This window comes from Octodon degus, unplaced genomic scaffold, assembly GCF_000260255.1.
Source record: "Octodon degus isolate 3935 unplaced genomic scaffold, OctDeg1.0 scaffold00030, whole genome shotgun sequence".
Classification (NCBI taxonomy): domain Eukaryota; kingdom Metazoa; phylum Chordata; class Mammalia; order Rodentia; family Octodontidae; genus Octodon; species Octodon degus.
Window position 1 is genome coordinate 17,473,139 of NW_004524606.1, and position 23,644 is coordinate 17,496,782.

At 37.9% G+C, this 23,644-nt stretch overlaps 2 protein-coding genes across 4 annotated transcripts in view; one reads left to right on the plus strand and one right to left on the minus strand.

Annotated features, from left to right (window-relative positions):
- The first annotated feature begins 835 nt into the window (after positions 1-835).
- Trnt1 (tRNA nucleotidyl transferase 1) lies at positions 836-23,634 on the plus strand. Of its 3 annotated transcripts, none has more exons than XM_004629526.2 (8): positions 836-891; positions 3,156-3,328; positions 10,105-10,298; positions 15,751-15,889; positions 19,386-19,512; positions 21,802-21,995; positions 22,689-22,942; positions 23,110-23,634. In XM_004629526.2, exons 2-8 carry the CDS (start codon positions 3,181-3,183, stop codon positions 23,356-23,358), a joined length of 1,305 nt encoding a protein of 434 aa, XP_004629583.1. In that variant the 5' UTR covers positions 836-891; positions 3,156-3,180; the 3' UTR covers positions 23,359-23,634. The 3 variants fall into 3 exon arrangements, with proteins under 3 accessions (XP_004629583.1, XP_023569105.1, XP_023569106.1); XM_023713337.1 differs by having other exon boundaries at positions 856-908; XM_023713338.1 differs by lacking the exon at positions 836-891 and adding an exon at positions 900-921.
- Crbn (cereblon) overlaps positions 19,614-23,644 on the minus strand; it is a 30,975-nt gene continuing 26,944 nt past the window's right edge. Inside the window, exon 13 of the mRNA XM_023713336.1 lies at positions 19,614-19,700. The gene's annotated coding sequence lies outside the window, so the exon portion shown is untranslated. The remainder of the gene's footprint in view (positions 19,701-23,644) is intronic.

The following is a 23,644-nucleotide window of genomic DNA, read 5'->3' on the forward strand; positions in this document are numbered from 1 at the left end:
CATTTGGGCCTGGAATTATCTTTGTGAGAAGTTGGTTGTATGAAATTCAATTTAAAAAAAAAAAAGCACAATTGAGATTTTTATACCATATCGGTTCGAAGACATCTCTTACATAGAAACTGCCTATTTCATCTCTACTGGAAAATTGGCATCACATTGTCCAGCACGTACAAACTGGTGATAGAGAAAAATGGGAAGAAAGCTGAGACTGAAGCTTTCATGGTTTAAAGCGCTGGATTGCATCACTTGCTCTGCCTCAGAATGCGAACCTGCAAAGCTAGTGCTGTGCCTCTAAAATTAGCTCAACCACCCTGCAGGTAAGTTACCCGGCAATGAGTGCCAAAAATATAGCATCCACATTTCTGGGCAAATTCTAAGCAAAGTTAAGTAACTTCAAGTTAAAAAGTATCACGCACTTATTTTAAGGCTTTTAACTTCTGCACTTTCAGTTTTTGCCTCTGCTTTCGGTTAAATGACTGAATCAAAACCACATACATCAGAGAGCAGTTGAGGTGCATTTAGCTCACAGAAATTCCAGGTTACGAAGAACCTATACACTAATTTCAAGATGAGGGGGCTTCGGCTTAGAGTGAGTGTCCTGAATACAATCCGGCAGGTTTCGAAGCTGCCTCTGCAGTGCGGGTAACACACCTTCTAGGCCTCAAGGCATCCGCCCTCGCAGGTACTAGCGAGTGAGCCGCCTAGAGTAGCTCTGCAGCTCCTCCCAGGCATCCGGGCGCAGAGGTGGGAAGGGCCAGGGGGCGGGCCCATTGAGCCCCGCCCACCCACGTCCTGCGGCGACTTCCCATTCGCTGCCTACCTTACAGCGTGGTGACGCCATCGCGCTCACCATTCCGGAAGTGCGCGTGGCTGCGAGGCGGCGTGAGGCCGGTAAGCGGCCTGCCTGGGTACTATGGAGCGGTACAGTAGACCTTCTCACGCCCGTTCCCACCTGCGCTGGTGGCACGGCGGCACAGAGGGCCTCGGGAGGGAATCCGGGAGAGGTGGGAGCGAGGCACGGCCGGAGGCGGCCCCGGCAGTGAGCTAAGCCGTCTCAGCTGAGCGCGGTGCCCAGTCCCTTAGCTTCGGGAGCCCTCTGCCCGCCTCGAGCGCGGGCCCGAGGGTTTTGCTCCAGAGCCGTTGTGCTGAGGTTGTGGGCGTTAGACAGGGTGTTTCCGGCCAGGGGCCTGAGCCCGCTGTTTAGAGCTGAAGCAGAAGTGAAAGGGTAGGGAGGGACTCAAGTTTCCTACCCATGTGGTATGGGTTGGGAAACTCGGCCTATGGGAAATACCTTTCCTTTATATTGCTTTGCAGAGAATGGAGTGGTTCTCCAGTAGTAGGGTCACGACAGAGCTGTTGCCTACGCACTGGGGTGCACCTGATGGGGGTACTCTGAGTGATGGACTCAGTAGGCAGTGTGCTAGGAAGAGAAGGAGGAAATGCAGACAGCTGTGCCCAGTCATAAGTAACCCATCCCACCCCGCAGTTCTGGGGAGATAATCCCGAGTTATGAAATGCAGGTGCAGGTGGGGAGTTAGAGTACTGTCCACATGTGACCGTGACATATGGAACAGAACAACTGCTCCTGCAGTCTTCCAGTTTTCTGGAGCCAGTACCCCATGTGTTTTGACGCCCGCTGTTCAAGACAGTGTTAAAACAGTAAAATGTAGTATGTAAGGAGACCTGTGCCTCAGAACACAACTGGGTGGCCGCAAGCACATTTTTAATGTCCCTTCACAAAGTCATTTTTCAGGCTTTCATCTGGATGGGTGATATATTTCTTCTGGTTAATAAATCAGATAGCCTGCTTGTCATGACATGCCAGTTGCTGCTGTGCTGTCTCACAGGTAGGTGATTTTTCAAAAAGAAGCGGGTGTTGAATGAAGGCAGGAGACAGGAAAAGGAATGTTGTGGGACTGTCCTGCTTCAAGGTTGTATAAGGTTAGATTTTTTAACTTACGTGTAAACATAAGTATTATATAATTCTTTATGCCTACTTTTAAAATATATTCTAATTTTTAAATGTCTTTTCATCATATTCTGTAGGGACTTAAAGTTCAACATATCAATACTGGATGAAAAATACCTGTTCCGTGTTATGCCTAAGATATTTGATATTCAGGCAGGTAGTGAGGTTAAGCTTAACAGCCTAGGTTGTATGGTAATAACAATAAGCTTCTCTTCTGGAGAATTAACAACCTAAGTTTGCAGACCAAAATCAGAGAAAAAGGAGAGCCGCAAGGAAAGCCAACATTATGGCCCTAGCCTTCCAAGGTCAATTAAGACTCAGGACATATGAGAACTTGTACTGTAACGTCATGTAACTCAGCAGTGTCCCAAATTTTCTGATCAAGATTATGGGGCCAAAGAGGAAGGTAATCGATGATGTAGAGTGTGCCTAAGGAGAGTCAACATGGAGAGAAAACATTTTCTCAGGCTTTCACAGAGAGCACATTTGCCAAGCAATGGCCGTGACTCATCCACATGGGTGACATTAACAAAGGATCTACAATCTGAGGTATAGGATCTCAGGATAAATCCTGAGGGGATTTGACTGACCTTATCAGACCCAAAAGCTACAACTCTTGTTGCATAGGTCTTGCTTTGTCTTGGTCTTAACCATCCAGCAGAAAAGTATAAAAATGAAGTATAAGAAGTAAAGTCATGTTGTTACGTTGAGCTTGAGCTGTAGGGGACTCAGGTCTAAATTTCTGAATTGCCAGTCAAGCGGAAGACCCAATACTATTATGGACTACTGGACTCTTTTAGAATATTTTGCTGAGTTTACACACCTATAATATTCAAATAACGGAACTAAACAAAAAAAGCGGATACAGATGAATGTCTATTTTGTATCTGTGTATTCAAAATGGTTAGGATAGATACATAGTTACATTCTCTTAATGAATAGAGGGATTTGTTCTAATAGTGTTTGTAAATAGGATATCATGTCCGCATCTTGTACAGCAATTAAACATTAGGAAGAATGTGTGCAATGTGTTAATTATTGAAACTATCCTACCAATTTGCTTTGAAACTGTCTCATTGCTATTTGTTTCTTAATAAAATTATGGGAAAAAATAAATAAAAATAAATCAGCATGAATTTTCCTTCACTGTCAGTTTCATTGTTGTGCCTGCACGTTTGCCTTGCAGATGAGTGGTGCCTGACTTTGTCCAGATGCTGAGGTACCTGTATCCTTGGCACAGGCCATTACTGAGCCATAGTTGGAGTAGACTCTGTCTTCTGAAGCATTATCTATTTACGATGAAGTTGCAATCTCCAGAATTCCAGTCACTTTTCACGGAAGGATTGAAGAGCCTGGCAGGTGAGAGTAGGATGTATTTTCTTTCTTTTGAAGCCTGTGTGTAAGTGGAGAGGCACATGGTTTACTTCTTTCAGCCTGTATTCGGATGTTTTTGTTCTGCTAGTGAAAGAAAGGCTTACTTGTGATCAAGTCACTGAGGGAGAAAGAAGTTGACTTCAGTAAAAAGGCATGGTTTTTGTTGTATGTTGCAGTGTGGAGTATTGCACTTTGACCAGTTGTTGAGGGATTAGTTCTAATGAGTAAGCACAGTGTCCCTTACTATGGAGGAGGAAAGAGACGCTTAGGAATGTGAAATACTTTGTATTTCCATAGCTTATAACCAATGTAGATTTTTTTCCTCTGTAGTGTAACACTAGAGTTCAGTTTGTAAACATTGAGGCTCTGTACCTTTCAGGTATATAATTGCTTTCTGAGAGAACTGAAAATAAAGTAGGAATTACCTTCATTTGTACACATGTAAAATCTGTTGAGAGGAACATAGTGAATGGCTCAAGCTGAGTGCCTGATTACAGTGGCTTCTACCTGCTGTTGGCACAGTTTTAGCCATACTGGTCCTTAAACTCTGCTTCTGATGTTGAAGGAGCTTCACAGCTCCATTTCAGAACCTATGGGAGCTTCAGTGGTGTCTCAACTGTGAATATGTACAAGTGACCTAAATGGTGCTTTCCTCAGCACTGGCTGTCCCTAAGGTCCACTTAAGGGCGCTTTTAAAAAGTACAGATACTGAAATTCTACCCCTAGCCTTCTGAACTGGAATCTCTGGAAGGATAAGCCCCCATAGTTTTTATAAAAACCCTGTAGATTAATTCTTAATTACTAGAAGATAGAGGAAATATTACTTTAATATTCTTACATTATTCACAAGGCTTCCTTCATGTTCTTGAGTTAGATGATGACATTTTACATTCATATCAGAGGTAACTGGTAGAGAACTTGTGGAGTTTTTAAAAGTTCTTAAGGTGGTTTTGAGTTAGAGGTATTTTGTTTTGTCTTTTTGACAGATCTGGAATTTACAATGTTTAGCCATTCTGGCCTTGAACTCCTGTTGATCCTCAGCCTCTGAGTACTGGGATCATAGGTGTGCGCCACCATGCCAGGCGAGAGGGCTTAAATGCAAGTTTGGTTATGCTGTTAGCTTCACTGTGAATTAATCAGAGTAAAAACTGCTACAAACTCACTGTCCAATAGAAATATATAAGACCCTGTGTAATATAAACCATTCCTTTAACTATACTGAAAGGAAAAAAGAAATGGGTGAGATTCAAGAGTTATTTTCAATACATTGTATTTAATCCACTATAACTAAGATAATGTTTTAATATGAAATTTGTATAAACAGCATTGAGCTATTTTATATTCTTATAAAGCTTTCAGATCTACCATGTATTTAACACATATAGCACACCTCAGTTCAGATTCAAAATATTCCAAATATCCAGTAACCTTCTTTGGCCATTACAGATCTAGAGCTCCAGCATTGGGCTGATGCAGCTTTTTTCTTTATATGTCTTTCTCAGCATGTCATTTTCCCATTCTCTTGGAAGGAAGAGTAGTTAACTCCTTGTGATCTATCTTGATAATTCTTCATTTTTTGGAAAACAAGGTTTTAGATATTGACATATAGTTTCTTACAACTTTTTTTCTGGGGGGTTGCTGGGCATTGAACAGGGCCTTCACTCTGGTCTGCATCTCTAGCTCTTTTTTTTTTTTTTTTTTGCTTTGTCTTTGGAGACAGGATCTAGCTATGTCACTAGGTTAGCAAGAGTGGACTTGAATTTGTGACCCTCCTGCCTAAGCCTCCTGGAGTGCTAGGATTATGTAGGCATGGGCTGGCATATTAGGCTTGAGTAGCTTTTACCAGTTGCATTTGACTTACTAAACCTGAGTTTAAAAGTTGAACTTTATCCACTCTGAGAAATAAATCTTAAAAAAGTGAAACCCAAAGTAATATGATAACCTACAGATGTTGTGGTTGTTTCCAGAGTCCCGTCCTTTGCAAATGAGAATGTGGGCGTATTCTAAAGTTTCGCCTTCTCTGTGGTGTAGAACTGGGAAGAATGGCATCTTGTAGTGCATTGCTCATAATTAGGAAATGAAATAATTATTGTATTTCCTCACTGTTGTGGTGTAAAGACCTGAGTTCCTTGGTAAAATGTGAGGACCTGTAAAAAAACAAAATTCAAGAAAGCACATAGCATTTGGGGCTACATGTAGTATGGTGACACATGCAGTGTGAATCTTGTAACAGTTCTCAGCACCTAATAACTGCTTTGCTATATGTAAAATTAGTCTTCAGTTGTAAGAATTGGGGAAGTTTATTATGGTCATATGACTCAGTGTTTTTATTTTTGACAGTATTAAAGATCAGATCTAGCACCTGAGGAATGAGCTATATTCCCAGCCTTTATTTATTTGTTTATTTAATTAATTTATTTTTTTTGATACAGCGTCTTGCTATGCAGTTCAGACTCATAGTGGTCCTCCTATCTCAAGCAGCCTAGTGTTGGGATTATAGGCATGCGCTACTATGCCTGGTTCTGGAGCCAGCATAGCGTGAGGTATCAAGGATTGATCTTGGGACTTTGTGCTTGCCAGGCATGTGCTTATGCTGCTGAGCTATATCCCCAGTTTGACTGATGAAAAATTTTTTAAAATAGGTAGGAACTAGAATAGCTTTCTGATGCAACACATGCCTTTTGCATTGATAACAAGAATAATTCACTAAAGTAACTGCTAGGTGTGGCTGTTTGAGTAAATAGACATGGTTGTAGAATGGTGATATTTTGCATTTCTTGAATTGTAAGCTTAAGTTTACAATCAATTTTTATTATGTTTGGTGGTGTTTTCACAATGTATTTACATAGTTTGAAGTTTTAGGAATGAATATATCCTTGTTTCTGTAACGTAGATGATCTTAATAATTGAGGAATACAGCACTTTAATAGTCCTTACTGTTTTAGGTCAGTATAAAATCATACCTTGTAATTGTGACATATTCCACATAGGTAAATATGTCCTTATTAGCCCTTCTCAATTGTATTAAAGTATAATTAAAAAAAAAAAAAAGTCTCACTAGAGCATTCAGGCTGTGCTTGAAATCATTTGTAGCCCAGGCTGGCCTCAAACCCACTCTGATCCTCAAGTTTCAGCCTCTTGGGTTTACAAGTTTGTTTGTTTGTTTGTTTCTTTCTTTCTTTCTTAAATGTATTTAGTACAGGGTCTATAGGGTATCACTACATAGATGGGACTCTAGTGTTCCTCCTGTTTTCAGCCTCCCAAGCACTGGGATTATAAGCATGCACCACCACACCCAGTCTTAATTGCCATCTCAGTGCAGCCTGGGAGCAGGGCCTACACAGCAGGCCAGGGATTGAACCCAGGTCCTTGCATCTGTCTAAGCAAGCACTGTAATCCACTGAGCTTTCTGGCTGGCCCGACAAGTATACTTTTTAAAATCTCGAAATTACAAGTTTTTGGAAATGGTTTAATAATTTAGGACTAATCAAAATGATGAATAGATTACTTTTAATACTATATCTTTTTCTGAAATGTGATTGAGTGCATTTGAACATACCAATTTTATTGTAGTGAGGGCAGAATGAGAACCTTAAAAACACTGGTTCTCTATAAATTCTGCTTTGACTCTTTTTGTTATGATATTATTAGATAGTATTTTAAAGAATAAAAATTTTTTAAAATGCTCTTTCAATGAAACCGTTCTTTTTATTTTTTTAAAGAGAAGAAAAACAAGTGTAAAATTTTTTAAAAATATTGTAGAATAACAATGTTCAGTATATTGTGCATTGTTATCTTCAAAGAAATTGCTAATAATACAAGATAGAAGCATGAAATACTGATCAAACAGTATAGGCATATACCCATCCTATCATTGAGCTATTTGCAATAAGCAGTATGTCTGTCTAAACTATCTTTGTGTGTGTATATATATTTTTTGTTGTTGTTTGTTTTGTTTTGTTTTTTCCTTTCCTGCTCCTACTTCTCTGTCCTTTCTCCTATTTCAGTTTCTCTTTTCTTTTGAGCATTGGCTTCCCACTTCTGAATATCTAATAGACATTTTGGGTTTTATTCTTTTACCTTCTTATACTAGGGAGACAGTATAGTGTCTGCACATGCGAGGCTGGTTTATTTTACTTGTAAGTATGGCCTCAAGTCATATCCATTTCCCTATAAATGCAAAACCATCTTCAAAATTAATGGAGAAATGATAGTTCCATGACAAAGAGTAACTGAAGGGATTTATGATCACCGAACCAATGCTACAAGGAATACTAAAAGATATTCTAGACAGAGAAAACCAGGAAGGACAACAAAAAGAAACCACCAGGCAGGACAAACAAATGGGAAAAGTACAGAACCAACAGGAGGAAAATACCATGACCAAGATAAGCCAATACATATCAGTTATAACCACTGGTGAGAATGGCCTCAGTTCACCAGTCAAAAGAAACAGATTGGCAGAGTGGATCAGGAAACAGAAGCCATTCTTTTCAGTTCTATTGTGAGTAAAGTTGTTATAAAAATGAATGATAGGCTTTTCTACTGTGAGAAGTGGGGAGACAAAAATATAATTTGATAATAGATATGTATAAAGATACATTGTGTTAGTAGCTTGAAAGAAATTTAGTTCACCTTCTGGGGAAGGTGAAGTTTCCTAAACTTAATCACAACAGATAGGTAAGATTGACTTTGATTGGTGTTTTTCTGATGAGTGACTCATTATTAATGGACCATAAACTCAGTTTAGAGGTCATGGCCACTATTTCTTATGAAGTGAGAGGAATAGAGAATAAAAAAAGAGAGAGAGAATAGGATAGAATAGATGTCATGGTATGTAGAAAAGGTAAGATTTCATGATACTGTGACACTTTGCCATATGGACACACAGGAATTAGTAAATTCTGTGAGAAATGTTTTACTGTCATGGATCAGAGGTTTAAGTAGATGATTAAGTTAGATGATTAAGTTGGGAAGGTATTTCAGTGAAGTGACTCAATGAAGGAAACCGTCATAGCCAGAGTTTGGTTCAGGTAATGTGTTGAAGCAAGGTTCAGTGAGAGATGGGTATAGAAGCTGTGTACTATGTAAAGAACTTGAATATTGTGACATGCATAGATAGGAAGAGCAGTTCCATCTGTGTCTAGATAAGACCGGAGGCTGGCTTTAAGGAGAGTGGACAGAATATGAACTGTGGCCCTGGAAGCTTGGACAGGAATGAGAGTGTTGTGAGGAGACTCTTGTATCAGTACAGGCATGGAGATTAGGGGACCTAAACAAGGTGGTGGAGACATAGTCCATTTTTGTCATTCTTCAACTGTTTGGGTCATGGTCATCTCCATATGATACTCTTTTCCTGATACCAGTGATTTTTACTTTTATGTGGAAGGATCATGGACCTTATATTGAAGAACTTTTAATAGGGACATTTGGTTAGTGGGACTTGATTGGAAATGTGGCATTAAGGGAATATCCGTAAGATATTCATTTAGAGAGTTTACAGAAGGTATCGTGTGGAAGGGCTTGTTTTTAGTTAAGAAAACAAGGTAGAGGGAGCAACCCTTTGTAATGTTTAAGCAAGCCATCTGGGGAGTCTGCAGAGAGTAGGCCTGAAAGGTTTGAGAAGAATAAGTGAAAAGGAGTATGGGGATAAAAGCCAAGTTGGATAGGGGCGCAAAGGATTACATTTTGAGTTGGGATTTAGGATGCCGGAACGCTGATGTATGATGAGTTTAACATTTTGTTCTGCTGATGTCGGTGACCTCCAGACAGACCAGTGAGGCACATCAAGTTAGGTGGCTATTCTTTGCAGGGAGTAAGAATGCTGCCCATGGAATCTTCTGGAGCAGCTCAATAAGAGTTTTTGAAAGGATCTCTTAGAAGATTTGGGCTTGTATTAGGTTACTTTGGAGATTAAGATGTGGGGCTATAGAGTAGATAGGTATGAGGTTGTTTGTTTGTTTTTTGGGGGGGTTTTGGTGGAACCGGAATTGAACTCAGGCCCTTGTGCTTGCCAGGCAAGCACTTATTCTACTGAGCTATCTCCCTGGCCCCTATAGAGTAGAGTAGATGGTTGTAGGAAGCAAAATTAATTCTTTGGGTATGTCAGTTTTTCCCTAGAATTTAAGGTCATAGTGCAAGACTAAAACTAATTGCTAAGTAAGGAGCAATCCTTTTCATTAACTATTTTATATTATAGTGTGTGTCTTGGACAGTGATGAGATTTTGTCTCTGTTTACATGATTTTACAGTTGTTTAGTCTGATACTGACTTGTGAAACTGTTCATGTCCATAGAACACCAAGGCTTGGTTGTGAGTGGTACATTAGCTCACAGCAGCATGAAGGTTTAACCCCCCATAGTAGCAGGCTAGTTCTGGATGTCATCAGGTCGAACATGGTGGTGTTTGGTCAGATGGGTACAGTCACAGTGGCATTGTTTTGTTTTTCCTGTACCTACAGAGGTGTCAATGCTGGGGTTATTTATAGCCAGGTAAGTGTTCATATGGTTCTAGTAATTTTTGAAGGATTCTTCTAAGTGGATATATCATAAGTGGTGTGACAGATTTGTCATAAGGATTTATCATAAGTGGTATGACAGACTGATGTCTGATAGTTTTAGTTTCATGTATGAACGTATAAGAACACATTTTTCTTTCAGAAAAAGCAGTTAACCTATACTGTCTCTAATATATTGTAAACCTTGCATAACAAGATTTGTTAAAAAGACACAATTTGAAATAAAGACTTTCTTTCATCCCAGAGTTATTCATCAAAGAAAATCATGAATTAAGAATAGCAGGAGGTGCAGTGAGGGATTTGCTAAATGGGGTGAAGCCTCAAGACGTGGACTTTGCTACCACGGCCACCCCTACTCAAATGAAGGAGATGTTTCAGGCGGCTGGAATTCGTATGATAAACAACAGAGGAGAAAAGCATGGAACAGTTACTGCCAGGGTGAGTACAAGGTGGTATTAGTTAATGCATTCCCACTTACTTACTGTTTTGTTTATAAAGATCTATGTTTTTATTTATGTATTTGGTAGAGGGTCTCCCTATGCAGCTTGGACTCTTAGTGATCCTCTTGTCTGTGTTTTCCCAGTGCTGGGATTACAGGCCTGTACCACCATGCCCAGTTTCCGTGGCAGGTAGGACTGGGGTCTGGCACAGCATGCAGTACTGGGAATTGAACCCAGGTCTTAGTGCTTGCCAGGCAGGCGCTTAGTCCACAGAGCTATCTCTGCAGCCCCTGCATTCCCATTTATATAATTCTTAAAAATTTAGAATTTTTTTCTAGTTAAAAAAGCAAATGACAAAAAGCATGATAAAAATGCTACTGACCTCTAGAAATCCTGCATCCTCCCATGTGGTGGCGCAACTTTTGTCTAAGTTTGATAGTTCTCTTACTGCCACAATTTCTTTCTTTCTTTCTTTCTTTCTTTCTTTCTTTCTTTCTTTCTTTCTTTCTTTCTTTCTTTCTTCCTTTCTTCCTTTCTTCCTTTCTTCCCTTTCTTCCCTTTCTTCCCTTTCTTCCCTTTCTTCCCTTTCTTCCCTTTCTTCCCTTTCTTCCCTTTCTTCCCTTTCCCTTTCTTCCCTTTCTTCCCTTTCTTCCCTTTCTTCCCTTTCTTTCTTTCTTTCTTTCTTTCTTTCTTTCTTTCTTTCTTTCTTTCTTTTTTGTTTGTTTTTGGTGCCAAGGACCAAACCCAGGGCTTCCAGCTTGCTAGGCAAGCGTTCTACCACTGAGCCAAATCCCCAGCCACACTGCCACAGTTTCTAAGGAAAGAAAAAAGTCAGTGTTGTATGCTGTGTTCTTGGTTTTTGATTTTCTAGTTCTAATGTGCTTTCCACTGATTCCTATTTGGGCAGATGATTTAGCTTTCTTACCACACTCCTTTTTAAAACCAACTACCTCACATTTCTCCCTTCCCTGTCTTTCAAGCTTATTTCTGTCATAATTTTTGGTTAAGCCTGTATTCAGGGTTTACTTATGACTTGTTTATAGCTGCAGTCTGGATTATTGTTATGATTTAATTCTTTGCTGCTTTTTTTTTTTTTTTTTTTGGTATTTTAGGGAAGGGTCTATAGGGTGTTCTGGGTCTCACCACTAGATGGGACTCGTAGTGATCCACGTGTTTACAGTCTTCCAAGAGCTGGGGTTATAGGCGCGCACCACCACATCCAGTCTCAATTGCTGTTTCAGCTCACCCTGGCTGTGGGTTGGTATGACAGGCCCGGGATCGAACCCCAGTCCCTGTGTCTGCTTGCAGGCACTTTAATCCACTGACCTATTTGGCCAGCCCTGTTGCATGTTATTTATCCCGCAGATAACAGCATTACTCTGACATAGCTTTCCATGTGTCACTATTTATTCTTATACTTGGTACCAGAATTATAAAGTTACTCTCAAAGTATTTGAAGACTTAAACACATCAGTTTTGTGGTTTGAGGATGGGCACCTTTCACCTGGTTTTGTCTTTCTACTCTAATACAGACTTTCTAGCACTTTCTTTGACCTCTCTTCTTTGCTATCCCTTATGTTTCCTGGTTCCTGTGTGGTGGTCCTCGTTTTTTCTCCTTAAGTGTTCTAAAACTCAAGGAAGCTTCACACATATGAAAACAGGGTTTTACCTTCACAGTGGTTTGATAATTTTGTTGACTATTGAATTTTAGGCTGGGAATAATTTTCACTAAAATTTTTCTAATTCCCAGGGCTACTTCTGGTGCCGTGAAGCTTGAGGCCTCATCCCATTTAATAAATCCTTCACTGCACCTCCTGCTCTTTTTCTTCTTTAAGACTTTTTAAAAGAGAATACAGAATAGTAATAAAAAAAATTGTGATTTTTTTTCCTTTGGCAAACAACTGGAGAAGCAGCTTTCCATTTCTTTCTTTCTTTTTTTTTTTTTGTATTTTCAGGAAGGGTCTGCAGGGTGTTCAGGGTCTCACTAGATTGAACTCATAGTGATCCACCTGTTTACAGCCTCCCAAGAGCTGGGATTACAAGCTCATGCCACCACTCCCAGTCTCAGTTGCCATCTCAGTGTACCCCAGGGGCAGGGCTGGTACAGCAGGCCTGGGGATTGAACCACCAGTCCCTCCGCCTACTTGCAGGCATTTTAATTCACTGAGTTATTTGGCCGACCCCAGCTTTCCATTTCTTTTTCTCCTTTGTTTGAAACTTGTTTTTTTTTTACTTTTGGAAATATTTCTGATCTTTCTCTCTGGTGTTCTTAAGGGTTGGACTTATTTTTTCATTTATTATTTCTCCATCCATATTTCTCTTATAATTTCATCCCCCTGATTAAAATGTCTTTCTTTGGAAACTGATTGCTTAGATTTGGCATTGGCCTGAGAGCTACTTTAGTTTGGATGTTGGGCTGGGGGCTGTCTAGTTTTATTTTTCCCTTTATATTCTGTCCTTTTATTTCACTTTCCATGGCAATGTCTTGATTTCCCAGTTGTTCTATTATATTTGCAATTATTTGAACTTTTTTTTTTTTTTTTTTTTGTGGAACCCAGGATTGAACTCAGGCCCTTGTGCTTTCCAGGGAAGCGCTTATTCTACTGAGCCATCTCCCCGGCCCCTATTTTGAACTTTTACATTTTCATTAGGTCATTAAAATATCGTATATTCTGAGGAATCTGTTGCTAAGTTTTGTTAAATTTTTTAAATTTTTAAAAAATTTTTGACTGATAGTACATACTGTAAAACACATTGTATAGGCATAAAAAAATTCTTTATTAATTCTTCAAGCTTTTCTGTCAGACATTTCTTTTTTCCTTTTAACCTTTTTGTTAGACACTAAGGGACAAACAACACATTAGTGTAAGCCTCTGCAATCAGGATTATCACTATGTTCCACCTCTGAGTTTTGGCCTCCTCCAAGGTTTTCAGGGGCAAAGGCAGATGAGGGGCTGCCACTCCCATTCTTCTGGAATTCCTCCTGAGGGGCCTGTTGGGACTATTTTACAGCTTTTAATCTAAGTCAAAGTAGTACACTGTATTGATAGAAACTATAGTGTAATAAATTACTAAACTATTAATAGCCATTTAGTATAATTGCGTGCTGTGTAATACTTGTGTAAATATACTTTTAAAAATTTATTTTATTTTTTAAATTTTATTTTAAAGAGAAAACACCCAAAAAACAAAATGACAAAAGCCATAAAAACAATACAGAATTTCAAAGCAAGGTGATAAACAGTGGTTGTGATGTTGCATATTATTATCTTCAAAGTAGTTGCTCAGATTAACACATATAGGTATGCGAGATTGAGCAAACAATTAAGAATTAAATATTTCTTTCAATAAACCAATAGAAAGTAGTAGTACAGTTATCTTAACTCTGAACTTTGCTCCTTTCCTCCATCCCAGTTAGGAAGGACAGTACTGTACCTTTACTTATTGTAGCACCACCACAAACCTGAATGATGTGAGGCACTGTGTTGTGATGACTAGTGCTGTGTCGTCCGTGTCACTAGGTTACAGGAGCTTCTTAGCTCCATTATGATCCATGAGACCACTGCCATACACTCTGTGTTGATGACTGAAATGCCCTTCTGTGGCACATGACTATTTTCTTATAAAGGTTGATCTTTTCCAGATGCAGTAACTTCTCTTACTTGCCATAGGCTATTTATTATTGTCGTTTTGACAAAGCCTTTCTTTGGAGCTTGTTGTCTTTTGTATTAGTTTTCCTTAAATGGGGGTATTTTTTTGGCTCTCGTTATATTTTGGTGTTGTTATAAAATGACCTGAGGGCTTTATTTGTAGTTCATCATACAAGTGTCAGGAAGTTGTGAGACTCTCAATATTAGACTTAAGTTTTCATTAGGAGAAAGCCCAGAAGAATTTTCCACTGTTATGCCAGGGGATAAGCTTGCGTGTTAGCATTTTGAAAACCAAGTGGGAAAACAGATAGGGTTCATGTTGGTTTTCACTTGATTCTATTTTGATGTTTCATTCCCAAGAGCATAAGTGCCTGAGTGCCAAGCTACTTTTCTTTTTATAGAGTTAATTCCTGCTTTTCTGCCTGAGTTGGGGCCGGGGGTCTCAAAAGGGAGATGTAAGTGCTTCTCATAATGATTTTCAGTTTTCCCATTTCAAGCCCTTTATATTTGCTTTTACATATACAGGTGTGTCATATTCTTGATTTCTGCAATTCTGTAATGAGCATATAGGTATAGATTGTGTTATGGTTTATGTCTAGATTTCCCCCCAAAGCCTCATGTGGTTATTGGGCATTTTTGGAGGTAGCTAAGTGTAAAGTGTGTGATTGATTCATAGTGCAATGCTAGGATTAAGGGTGCTGGGATTAAGGGTTGGTGATTGCTGTATTGGTGCACTGTTTGGGTTGGCCTGGTGCTAAACGTGGTAGACCAGGGCACAGTGTATAAAGGACAGTCTCGCTTTTGCTGTCTTCTACTCTCATGAACTGTGGCTGTGGCCCCTCTGCTATATGTTATTTAACACCCTGCCACAGAGCCAGCCAGGTGTGGACTGAAACCTTTACAAACTGAGCTAAATAAACCTTTCCCCCTTTAATTCTGGGTGTCAGGTATTTTGTGTCAGCAACAAGAAAGTCACAAAGAGACTATATCTAGAGAAGAGTGTGTATGAAATTGAGAAGACTCTTAGACTTCTGGTGATCATTTTTGGCTTTTACTTGTTAATGAAAAGATCCCAATTTTTGCTTGACAAAGTCTTGCTGGATGTCACTCATATGTTGTTTGTCAGGTATACATTCTCTTTTACATATACTCTTTCTCCACTGTGCCTTTGGGTCTCCTTTCATTTGAAATTTTTTCTCATATGCATGTTCAGATCCTGTTCATTTTCAAGGCCCAGCTCACATGTCATTGTGTGTGATAAAGTTATTCAGCTTTTCCAGCTAGAGGCAGTATCTCCTCCCAAGAATACCGTACATGTAGCATTTTTACTTTATTGGTGAGTACCAGGAAAGGAGTTGCAGGATTTGTTACCTGTACTTACTCCTCTTATAAGAACTTTCCTTAATGCCGTGTATTCCCTAAGTTAATGCTCAGTTCTTTGCAAACTGGAGCTATTAGAAACTATCCAGACACTTGCTTTCTGATAAATGGAAGGACCAGAATACATTGCTTTGAGAGCTCCTCTTTTTGTACTACACTACTTGTCAGTTGCTATTTGTCAAATAATCTTAACCATGGTACAATTTTATAAAAAGCAAATCATTCCTCAGATGTCTTTGAATATTGTAGGTGTCTTTCAAGGTATGTGAACAGTGTGTACAATGTATAGTTATTTTCAGAAAGACATTGTCAGGGTTCATAGTACCATACCTTAATGAAGAAAAAGTTTATTTTTCAATCCATCCATTTCATGATACTGAAAGCTAATTTAAAAAAAAAAAAAACTTTATGCAATTGCAGCTTCATGAAGAAAATTTTGAAATTACTACACTACGGATTGATGTTACCACTGACGGAAGACATGCTGAAGTAGAATTTACAACTGACTGGCAGAAAGATGCTGAACGCAGAGATCTCACTATAAATTCCATGTTTCTAGGTAATATATGAAGATAATATTTTAATTCAGACTGCTTTCTTTTCAAGTGGAATTTTGTATTACTTTCTTGTAAGAGACAGTGGAGCCTAAATCCCTGAGATATTAACTGCTTTACTCAGAGGCTATAAATTGAAGGTGTTGATACTAAGTTTCCTTTGTAAGGTTGTTATGAGAATTATGGGAGGTAATAATTGCACAGTGCCTACTACATTTATACATTCAGCCTGTTAACATAGGAACAGAATTTAAACAGTGTAAGAAAAATAACCCACTTGTGCACACATACTCCATGTCATTTTTTTCTCCTTGCATTATTTTCATGCATGTACTCCATGTACTCTTTCCTCTCTTCAGGTGTCCTGTCACACAGTAGCAAACAACTTGAGCACTTTTGTATTGAGCCTACACAAAATCTCAAGTTCTTTCTTAGCATTGCATCTTAGTAAAGTGTATAATCAAGTTGGTATGTTAGTTTCTATATTAATAAAAGTGAATGGGCTGGTGAGATAGCTCAGTGGACTAAATGTCTGCTTAGGCAAGCTCAGGGACTGGGGTTTGATCCCCAGCACCACATGCCATTACCAGCCTTGGGCCCATCCTCAGGAGCCCTGAGCTGGCCACCAAGAGGGCATGGTGGTGTATGCCTGTAATCCCAGTGCTGGGTAGGCTGAAAAAAGGAGGATCATTTCAAGTCTGAGCTGCATAGTGAGACTCTACCAATTTTTTTTTTTTTTTTTTAAAGAAGTGATAAAAGGTGAATTAAGTTAATGTTTTGGTGCTTGACTGATACATTATTTTTCTGTTCAAATTTCAGGTAAGCTCTTTAAAATCTGCTTCATTAGCTGGGGAAGACACTTGTAGGCTAAAGTGGAATCTCTTGCTGATTACATTAGTAACAAATACCATGTCTAGGGTACCTTAGGTTTCATATGCATCAGCAGGTACCTAATGTATTTTTATCTAATTTAACTATCAAAAAAACTTCATGAAGTGGGTATTAAGTAGCTTAGCTCAGGTTGGAGAGCCATTATATAAGCCTGGAGTTTGAAAGCCTATACAATTTATGATCATAGGGGGCCCCGTTAGTGCATAGTTTCTCTCAGTTATATAATGAAACCCCCAAATGTTTATTTCTTCTTGCATTATTCATAAAGTGCTCCAAGTAATGCAGTGTATATGGTCTTGTCTAACTTCCTGCAAACATAAATGGGAAAAACTAGAATTTTTCAAAATATTCTTTTCCAAGATACTGTTTTCTAAAGTAAAAGCTTTAAAAAAAAAAAAAAAAAAGAAAAACAAACAAACCAGTGTCTTCCTATGCAGTGCAAGCTGACCTTGAACTCACTGTGTAGCCCATGTTGGTTTCAAATTTGTGACAATCCTATTTCAGCCTCCCAACTGATAGGATTACAGGCATATGCAACCACACCTGATAGAAGTTGTTCTTGGTACTAGAATTGTCTAACTTTGGTTGACGCCATATAATGTGCTGGGCACTATTCTAAGACATTATATAAACTTCGTCTATGTAACAACTTTATAAAGCATTTATTGCTATTTAACCTGAAGGTAACTTGCCCAGAGTTAGGCAGTTTGTAAACTTAATAGAATCAGGGTTCTAACTGAACTGGTCTGGATCCACAGGTCATGCTCTTTACCACTACTTTCACGTTGTTTTTCACTGTGTCGCAGAAGAATGATAATCAGAGTAAAATAAAGTATGTATTGATGTATGATATTCACTAATCCTTACTTTCAGCTCAGTTTTGTCTGGATTTGTTTCAAGCCTTACAGGACCAAACTTCAATAGTTCTGATATTTGTGATTGATCACTTTATATCCCAAGCCATTATTTTTGCTTTTGGTATATTCTTGTTTTTCCCCCAAATTTTCATCTTTGTTAAATTCCTATTGTTTTCCTCCAAATCTTGATCTTTACTGAAAAATACCTTAGTATTTCAGACTCACCAAGGATAATCTGGCATCCTTAATTAAGAGAATTAACACTATGACAGGCATACCATCTTGCTTTTTTTTTTTTTTTTTTTCTGTATTTAGGATAGGGCCTGCAGGGTCTCAACTACATAGATTGGACTCCTAGTGATACTTCTGTTTTCAGCCTCCCAAGTGCTGCGATTACAGGGGGGTGCCATCACGCCCAGTCTCAATCAACATCCCAGTGTGCCCCATGGGTGTGGCCAGCACAGCACACCTAGGATTGAACCCTGGACCCTGCGCTCTGCCTAAGCAGGCGCTTTAGTCCACTGAACTATCAGGTTGGCCCTTGCTTGCTTCTTTGTAATCCCATATTCTTTGCTCTTTTTGGGGGAGGGGGCCTTCATTTTCTGGTCTCTTTTTTTTTTTTTTTTTTTAAATCTGGAGTCTTTTAAACTTCCTATATACATCAAGATAGCCCCTTTTAACAGACTCCATGTATAGAACCAGAACAGTTTGGATAAAAAAGTAGTTATTTTTCACAAGTAATGACAGTGTCTCCTGTCCCTTATGCCAGAGTGAACACTTTAGGACCACAAACCTCACTTATTTGGATGGATGCTCTGAGACAGTGTTTCATTTCAGTTTTTTTTTTTTTTTTTTTTTTTTTTTTTTTTTTTTTGGTGGTGGTGGGATGAATGTTCTGAGACAGCTTTCTCAGTTTGCTTGTGACAGATTTTACTAGGAGATGTGATTTTCAGAACTAGGAAAATGCCATGCTAATCAGGATGAACTATTCATCCTAATACCTGAGATTTTTAAATGAATGTGTTAAAATTATTTGGGTAAGAGGGAACATATAATGTGGAGACTTTATTTGCAGCATTTATGAATAACATGTACCTGGAATGTGCAGTGAACTCTTGATCTACAATGAACAAGAGTGCCTCCTTCAGTACACCCTTGTGCACAGTATTACCAAATGTGTGGATATTTGCCATTCTGAGGGAAATCTAAAAAATTGTTTTCAAAACTTTATGACAAAAGTTGAATTTTGTCATTTTAATTTATACCCTTTACATATATATATATTAGCCTTTTTACTTATACATTTATAGGAACTTTTCTCTGTGATAGAAATTAGCCTTTTGTCTGTGATAGTGACTTACATACTTTTTGCTAGAATGTCATTTAGCTTATGATTTTCTGTGTGATGGTGGCTTTAACAGGCAGCTGATTTTTTAATGCAGTTTGATAACTTTAGGTTTTCTATCTCTTTATATTAGTTTGGAAATCAGCTTGTCTGCTATTTCATTGTCCCAGCCCCATTTCCTATACAGTTCTGGCACGTTTATCATTTTCAGTCTTTGTTCATTGGCCACTGGAAAGACAGCTGTTTTATCTGGCTTCCATTTGGTAGTGACAAGCAGGAATACCGTTAGTATCTGTATTTTAATTCTGTAACTTAACCTTGCTGAATTTTTAGTTTGTCATGGTTCTAAGCTGACGTTTTGTGTGTCAGTCTTACTTGCTAATGATTTTCTGCCCTTCTGATGAACAGGTTTTGACGGTACCTTATTTGATTACTTTAATGGTTATGCAGATTTAAAAAATAAGAAAGTTAGATTTGTTGGACATGCTAAACAGAGAATACAAGAAGATTATCTTCGAATTTTAAGATATTTCAGGTAAGATGTTTTAAAATTTTTAGTATCACAGTACAGTTCTAGTCATGTACAATACTACAGCAGGTAGTTGTACAATACAGTGAGATCTCAGATCCCTCTTTCCCATGACTTCGTAGCTTCCAACTTGTGTGTGACACCACTTCATGCTCTATTTTCATGATAGGCACACTTTTTCTATATGATCTTTTCTGGGGGAAAGTTTAAAATTATTTTTAAGTGCCCATTTTTCTTTTCATTAGATTATATTTTCTTTCATTTAGCCTGTCACTTGTGTGTTTATCATATACCAAATGCTGTGCTAAGTCTTTGTATAGCATATAGTCTCAGGTGTCATGGATATCTTTGGTATCTTACTACAAAATTTTATTAGTGAGAAGAAAAGCCTGTTAAATGACCAGTAAAAAAATCAAAATACATATATAAAACTTGGGATAAAATTGGTAAATATGAAGTGCATGATATAAAAACAGGTAGTAGTGATTTTTTTATTTAAGAATTTATATATCTTTTGATACATAAAACGATTTGTAGATATGTATGGGTCACCATAATGTTTCAGTACATGGATACACTGTAACATTTAAATCAAGCTAAGCATCTGTGTCCTCAAACATTTCTTTATGGAGAAACATTCAGAATCCTGAAGTTTTTTAGAATATACATTATTGTTATAGAATCACCGTACTCTACAGTACTACTGTGGAGCTTCTTGCTCCTATGACTTAGTATCCATTGATTAAACCCCACCCCCCAACTGTGCCTTGCCCCTAGTAACTATTATTCTATTCTGAACCTGTTCTGAATCAGCTTTTGTAAATAATCCCACCTTTGAGTGAGATCACAAAGGATTTATTTTTCCATGCCTGGTTCATTTCACCTAAAATAATGATCTCCCTTTCTTCCCATGCTGTTGAACATCCCAGGACTTTTTTATGGCCGAAGAGTGTTTCCTTGTGTTTACCATACTTTCTTTACCAATTCAGTAGTTTAAATAATCTTGTATCCATTTCTTGGTTATTGTGAATAGTGTGGCAATAAAAACAGGGCAGCAGAAGTCTCTCTAAAAGACTAATTCCGATTGGATGTATATCCATAATGGTGTTGCTGGATCATATAGCAGTTCTACTTTTAGTTTTTTGAGTCTTCCATGCTGTTTTCCATATGACTTTGGTTATTTATATGCCCACCAATGTAAAATGGTTTCCATTTCTCTACAGCTTAGTCTGTAGCACTTGTTATCGCTTGCCTTTTTGGTAACAGGCCACTCTTACTAGCTTAAGGTGATACCTCACTGTGGTTTTGACTTGCATTTCCCTAGTGGCTAATGATGCGGAGCATGTTTCTATTTTTGGCCAGTTGTGTGTGTTCTTTCAGAAATGTCTACTTACATCTGTCGGTCATTATTAAAATTAGGTTATTATGTTTTTGCTGCTGAGTTTCTGGGATTCTTTATGTTCTGGATATTAACCCCTATTTAATGGATAGTTTTCAAATACTCCCATTCCGTAAAATGATTTTTTTCTGTTATTTCCTTTAGCAGCATTTTAAATACCAAATTCTTAAAAAACAAAACAACAGTAACAAACTGACTATTTTAACTGGTTAGTTTGTTTCTAGTAATGTTCATTTTTTTCACTGGTATGACTACTCAGAATATTTTATAACAGATTTTGTTAGTAAATCCTGTTTTTCTAAACTTCAGCACTCATTTGCAAGCAATCTTTCCTTCAAGTAACAACCTAGGTCAAGCTTAGTTGTCCTTAGATTTAAATTTGGACCACTAGTGAATTTTTAGAGCTATGAGTGGTAAAATAGCTGTACTCCACGTGGTATCTGATTCTCACGTTCTATGAAATATGCTCCACTGTTTGCAACTTCATTGTCATATTTAAAGTAAAGCTACTAATGTGTCCAGAGAGGCAAACTCTGAGGAATTAAGACTGTTCAGTTAGGATATTCAAGTCTAGTTTTGGTGCTATATAAGATGCCCTGTTACATGTCTACTCTACCAATTTAGTAATTGCATTTCATAGCCATTCTGAGCATCTCAGTCAGTGACTGGAAATGAAATTGAAGTGTGGTAGGTTCTAATTTTGGCTAACCTCAGAAAGTACTTAAATAGTGAATCTTCAATTTTCTTACGTAGAAAATAACAGAGTAGGTGTTTCCTAGATCCCTTTTTTCTTTCCCATTAAATAGATAAGATGTGGCAGTAGTAATAAAAATGAAATATGTCTGGTAGTATGCCAGAATAGAGACAATACACTTAAAAAGATTTTTGTCTTACAGGTTTTATGGCAGAATTGTAGAAAAACTTGGTGACCATGATCCTGAGACCCTGGAAGCAATTGCAGAAAATGCAAAAGGCTTGGGTGGAATATCAGGAGAGAGGATTTGGGTGGAACTGAAAAAAATTCTCACTGGTAACCATGTAAATCACTTGATTCATCTTATCTATGAGCTTAAGGTGGCTCCTTACATAGGTAAGAACAAATTAGAAAAATGTTTTAATATTTGGCAATGAAACATTAGTTTAAAATTTCATAATAAAAGGTGTTTGACTCATTTAGGTGAATTTATTTTAAAACCTTCCAAGATGAGTTAGGGTAGGGCATGTTTGTCATGGGGAGGCTTCTGGTGTGAGAGGTTTAACAAGGCTCTGTACTTAGTTTTATGACTTGCATTAGTTTCTAATAAAAAGGGGACTAAAAACAGCAGCACCTATCTAATAGGATGTCTGAGTTAGTAAAAGTGCTTGTGTTAGAAGAGTGCTTTATACATACAAATGGAACATAAGCATTGCATGATTAAGATGCATAAGGAACAACTGGGCTGTATGGTTTATGAATGTATTTCAAACTAAGACATAATTATTGAACAATAGGGCTGTGAATATTATATATCAGTACAGTTGTGAGTTGGATTATAAAAAGTATCATTGGTGAATCTGACACCACTACTTTAGTGTATCTCCTGAAATAACTCTGTAATGGATACAAAGACTTTAGAATTCCTGTGGGGCTTGAGAGTGACTGCGGAGAAGACTGACAGTCACACTGGGCTAAAAGTCCCAGTGGCAGAGTACTTCTATATGCTAAAACAGTGGTTGGTTTTAGGGTATGTATTTTCTTCCTCAGTAAAAACAGATTATAAAATGATGCTTTTTATCCCTATAGGTTTACCTGCTAATGCAAGTTTAGAAGAATTTAATAAAGTCAGTAAAAATGTTGATGGTTTTTCACCAAAGCCAATGACTCTTTTGGCCTCATTATTCAGAGTACAAGATGATGTGACAAAACTGGATTTGAGGTTGAAGATTTCAAAAGAAGAGAAAAACCTTGGCTTATTTATAGTTAAAAATAGGAAAGACTTAATTAAAGCAACAGATAGTACAGAACCACTGAAACCCTATCAAGACTTCATTATAGATGTAAGTATATACTAGACTTTGTCAGAAAAATGACAAAACTTGTTAACATTTTAACAAAAATGTGTAACTTAATCTAAATGAAAAATTTTATAGAAAATACCATTTACATTTCAGGATAAAACTATATTCTAATATTTGATGAAACTAAATGTCTGTCTGGTCCTTAGTCCAGGGAACCTGATATGACTGGCCGTGTGTGTGAACTACTGAAATACCAAGGTGAGCACTGTCTTCTAAAGGAGCTGGAGAAATGGTCCATCCCCCCGTTTCCTGTGAGTGGCCATGACATCAGGAAAGTGGGCATTTCTTCAGGAAAGGAAATTGGGGCTCTGTTACAACAACTGCGTGAACAGTGGAAAAAAAGTGGTTACCAAATGGAAAAAGAGGAACTTCTAAGTTACATAAAGAAGCCCTAAAACTGTTAAGATCTGGTTATTAAAAAGTGGAAGCTTTTGGTAAGACTAATTATACCTCCTCACTCCTATTCCTTTTTATCAGAGTTAAGAAACTGTAACAGCATTGATGCCAGTGTAGAGGGCTCTCTTTAGAAGAACTCTTATTTTGTGGAATCTGATTTATTTACACCGCTGAATTTTATACTTATTTTGGAATACCTGCTACTGAGAAAAGTATAGTTCACTTCTATTTGTGTGGACTTTTAAAACGGAAATTTAAAGTCTTTAAGAAAAAAAGCTTAACTTT

What these genes read in the sequence shown, in the direction of transcription:
- Trnt1 (XM_004629526.2), top strand. Translation starts at nt 3,181, where the DNA reads ATGCTGAGGTACCTGTATCCTTGGCACAGGCCATTACTGAGCCATAGT. An exon ending in ATGGAACAGTTACTGCCAGG is followed by an intron (nt 10,299 to 15,750) that starts GTGAGTACAAGG and finishes ATGCAATTGCAG; the next exon opens with CTTCATGAAGAAAATTTTGA. An exon ending in TAAGGTGGCTCCTTACATAG is followed by an intron (nt 21,996 to 22,688) that starts GTAAGAACAAAT and finishes TTATCCCTATAG; the next exon opens with GTTTACCTGCTAATGCAAGT.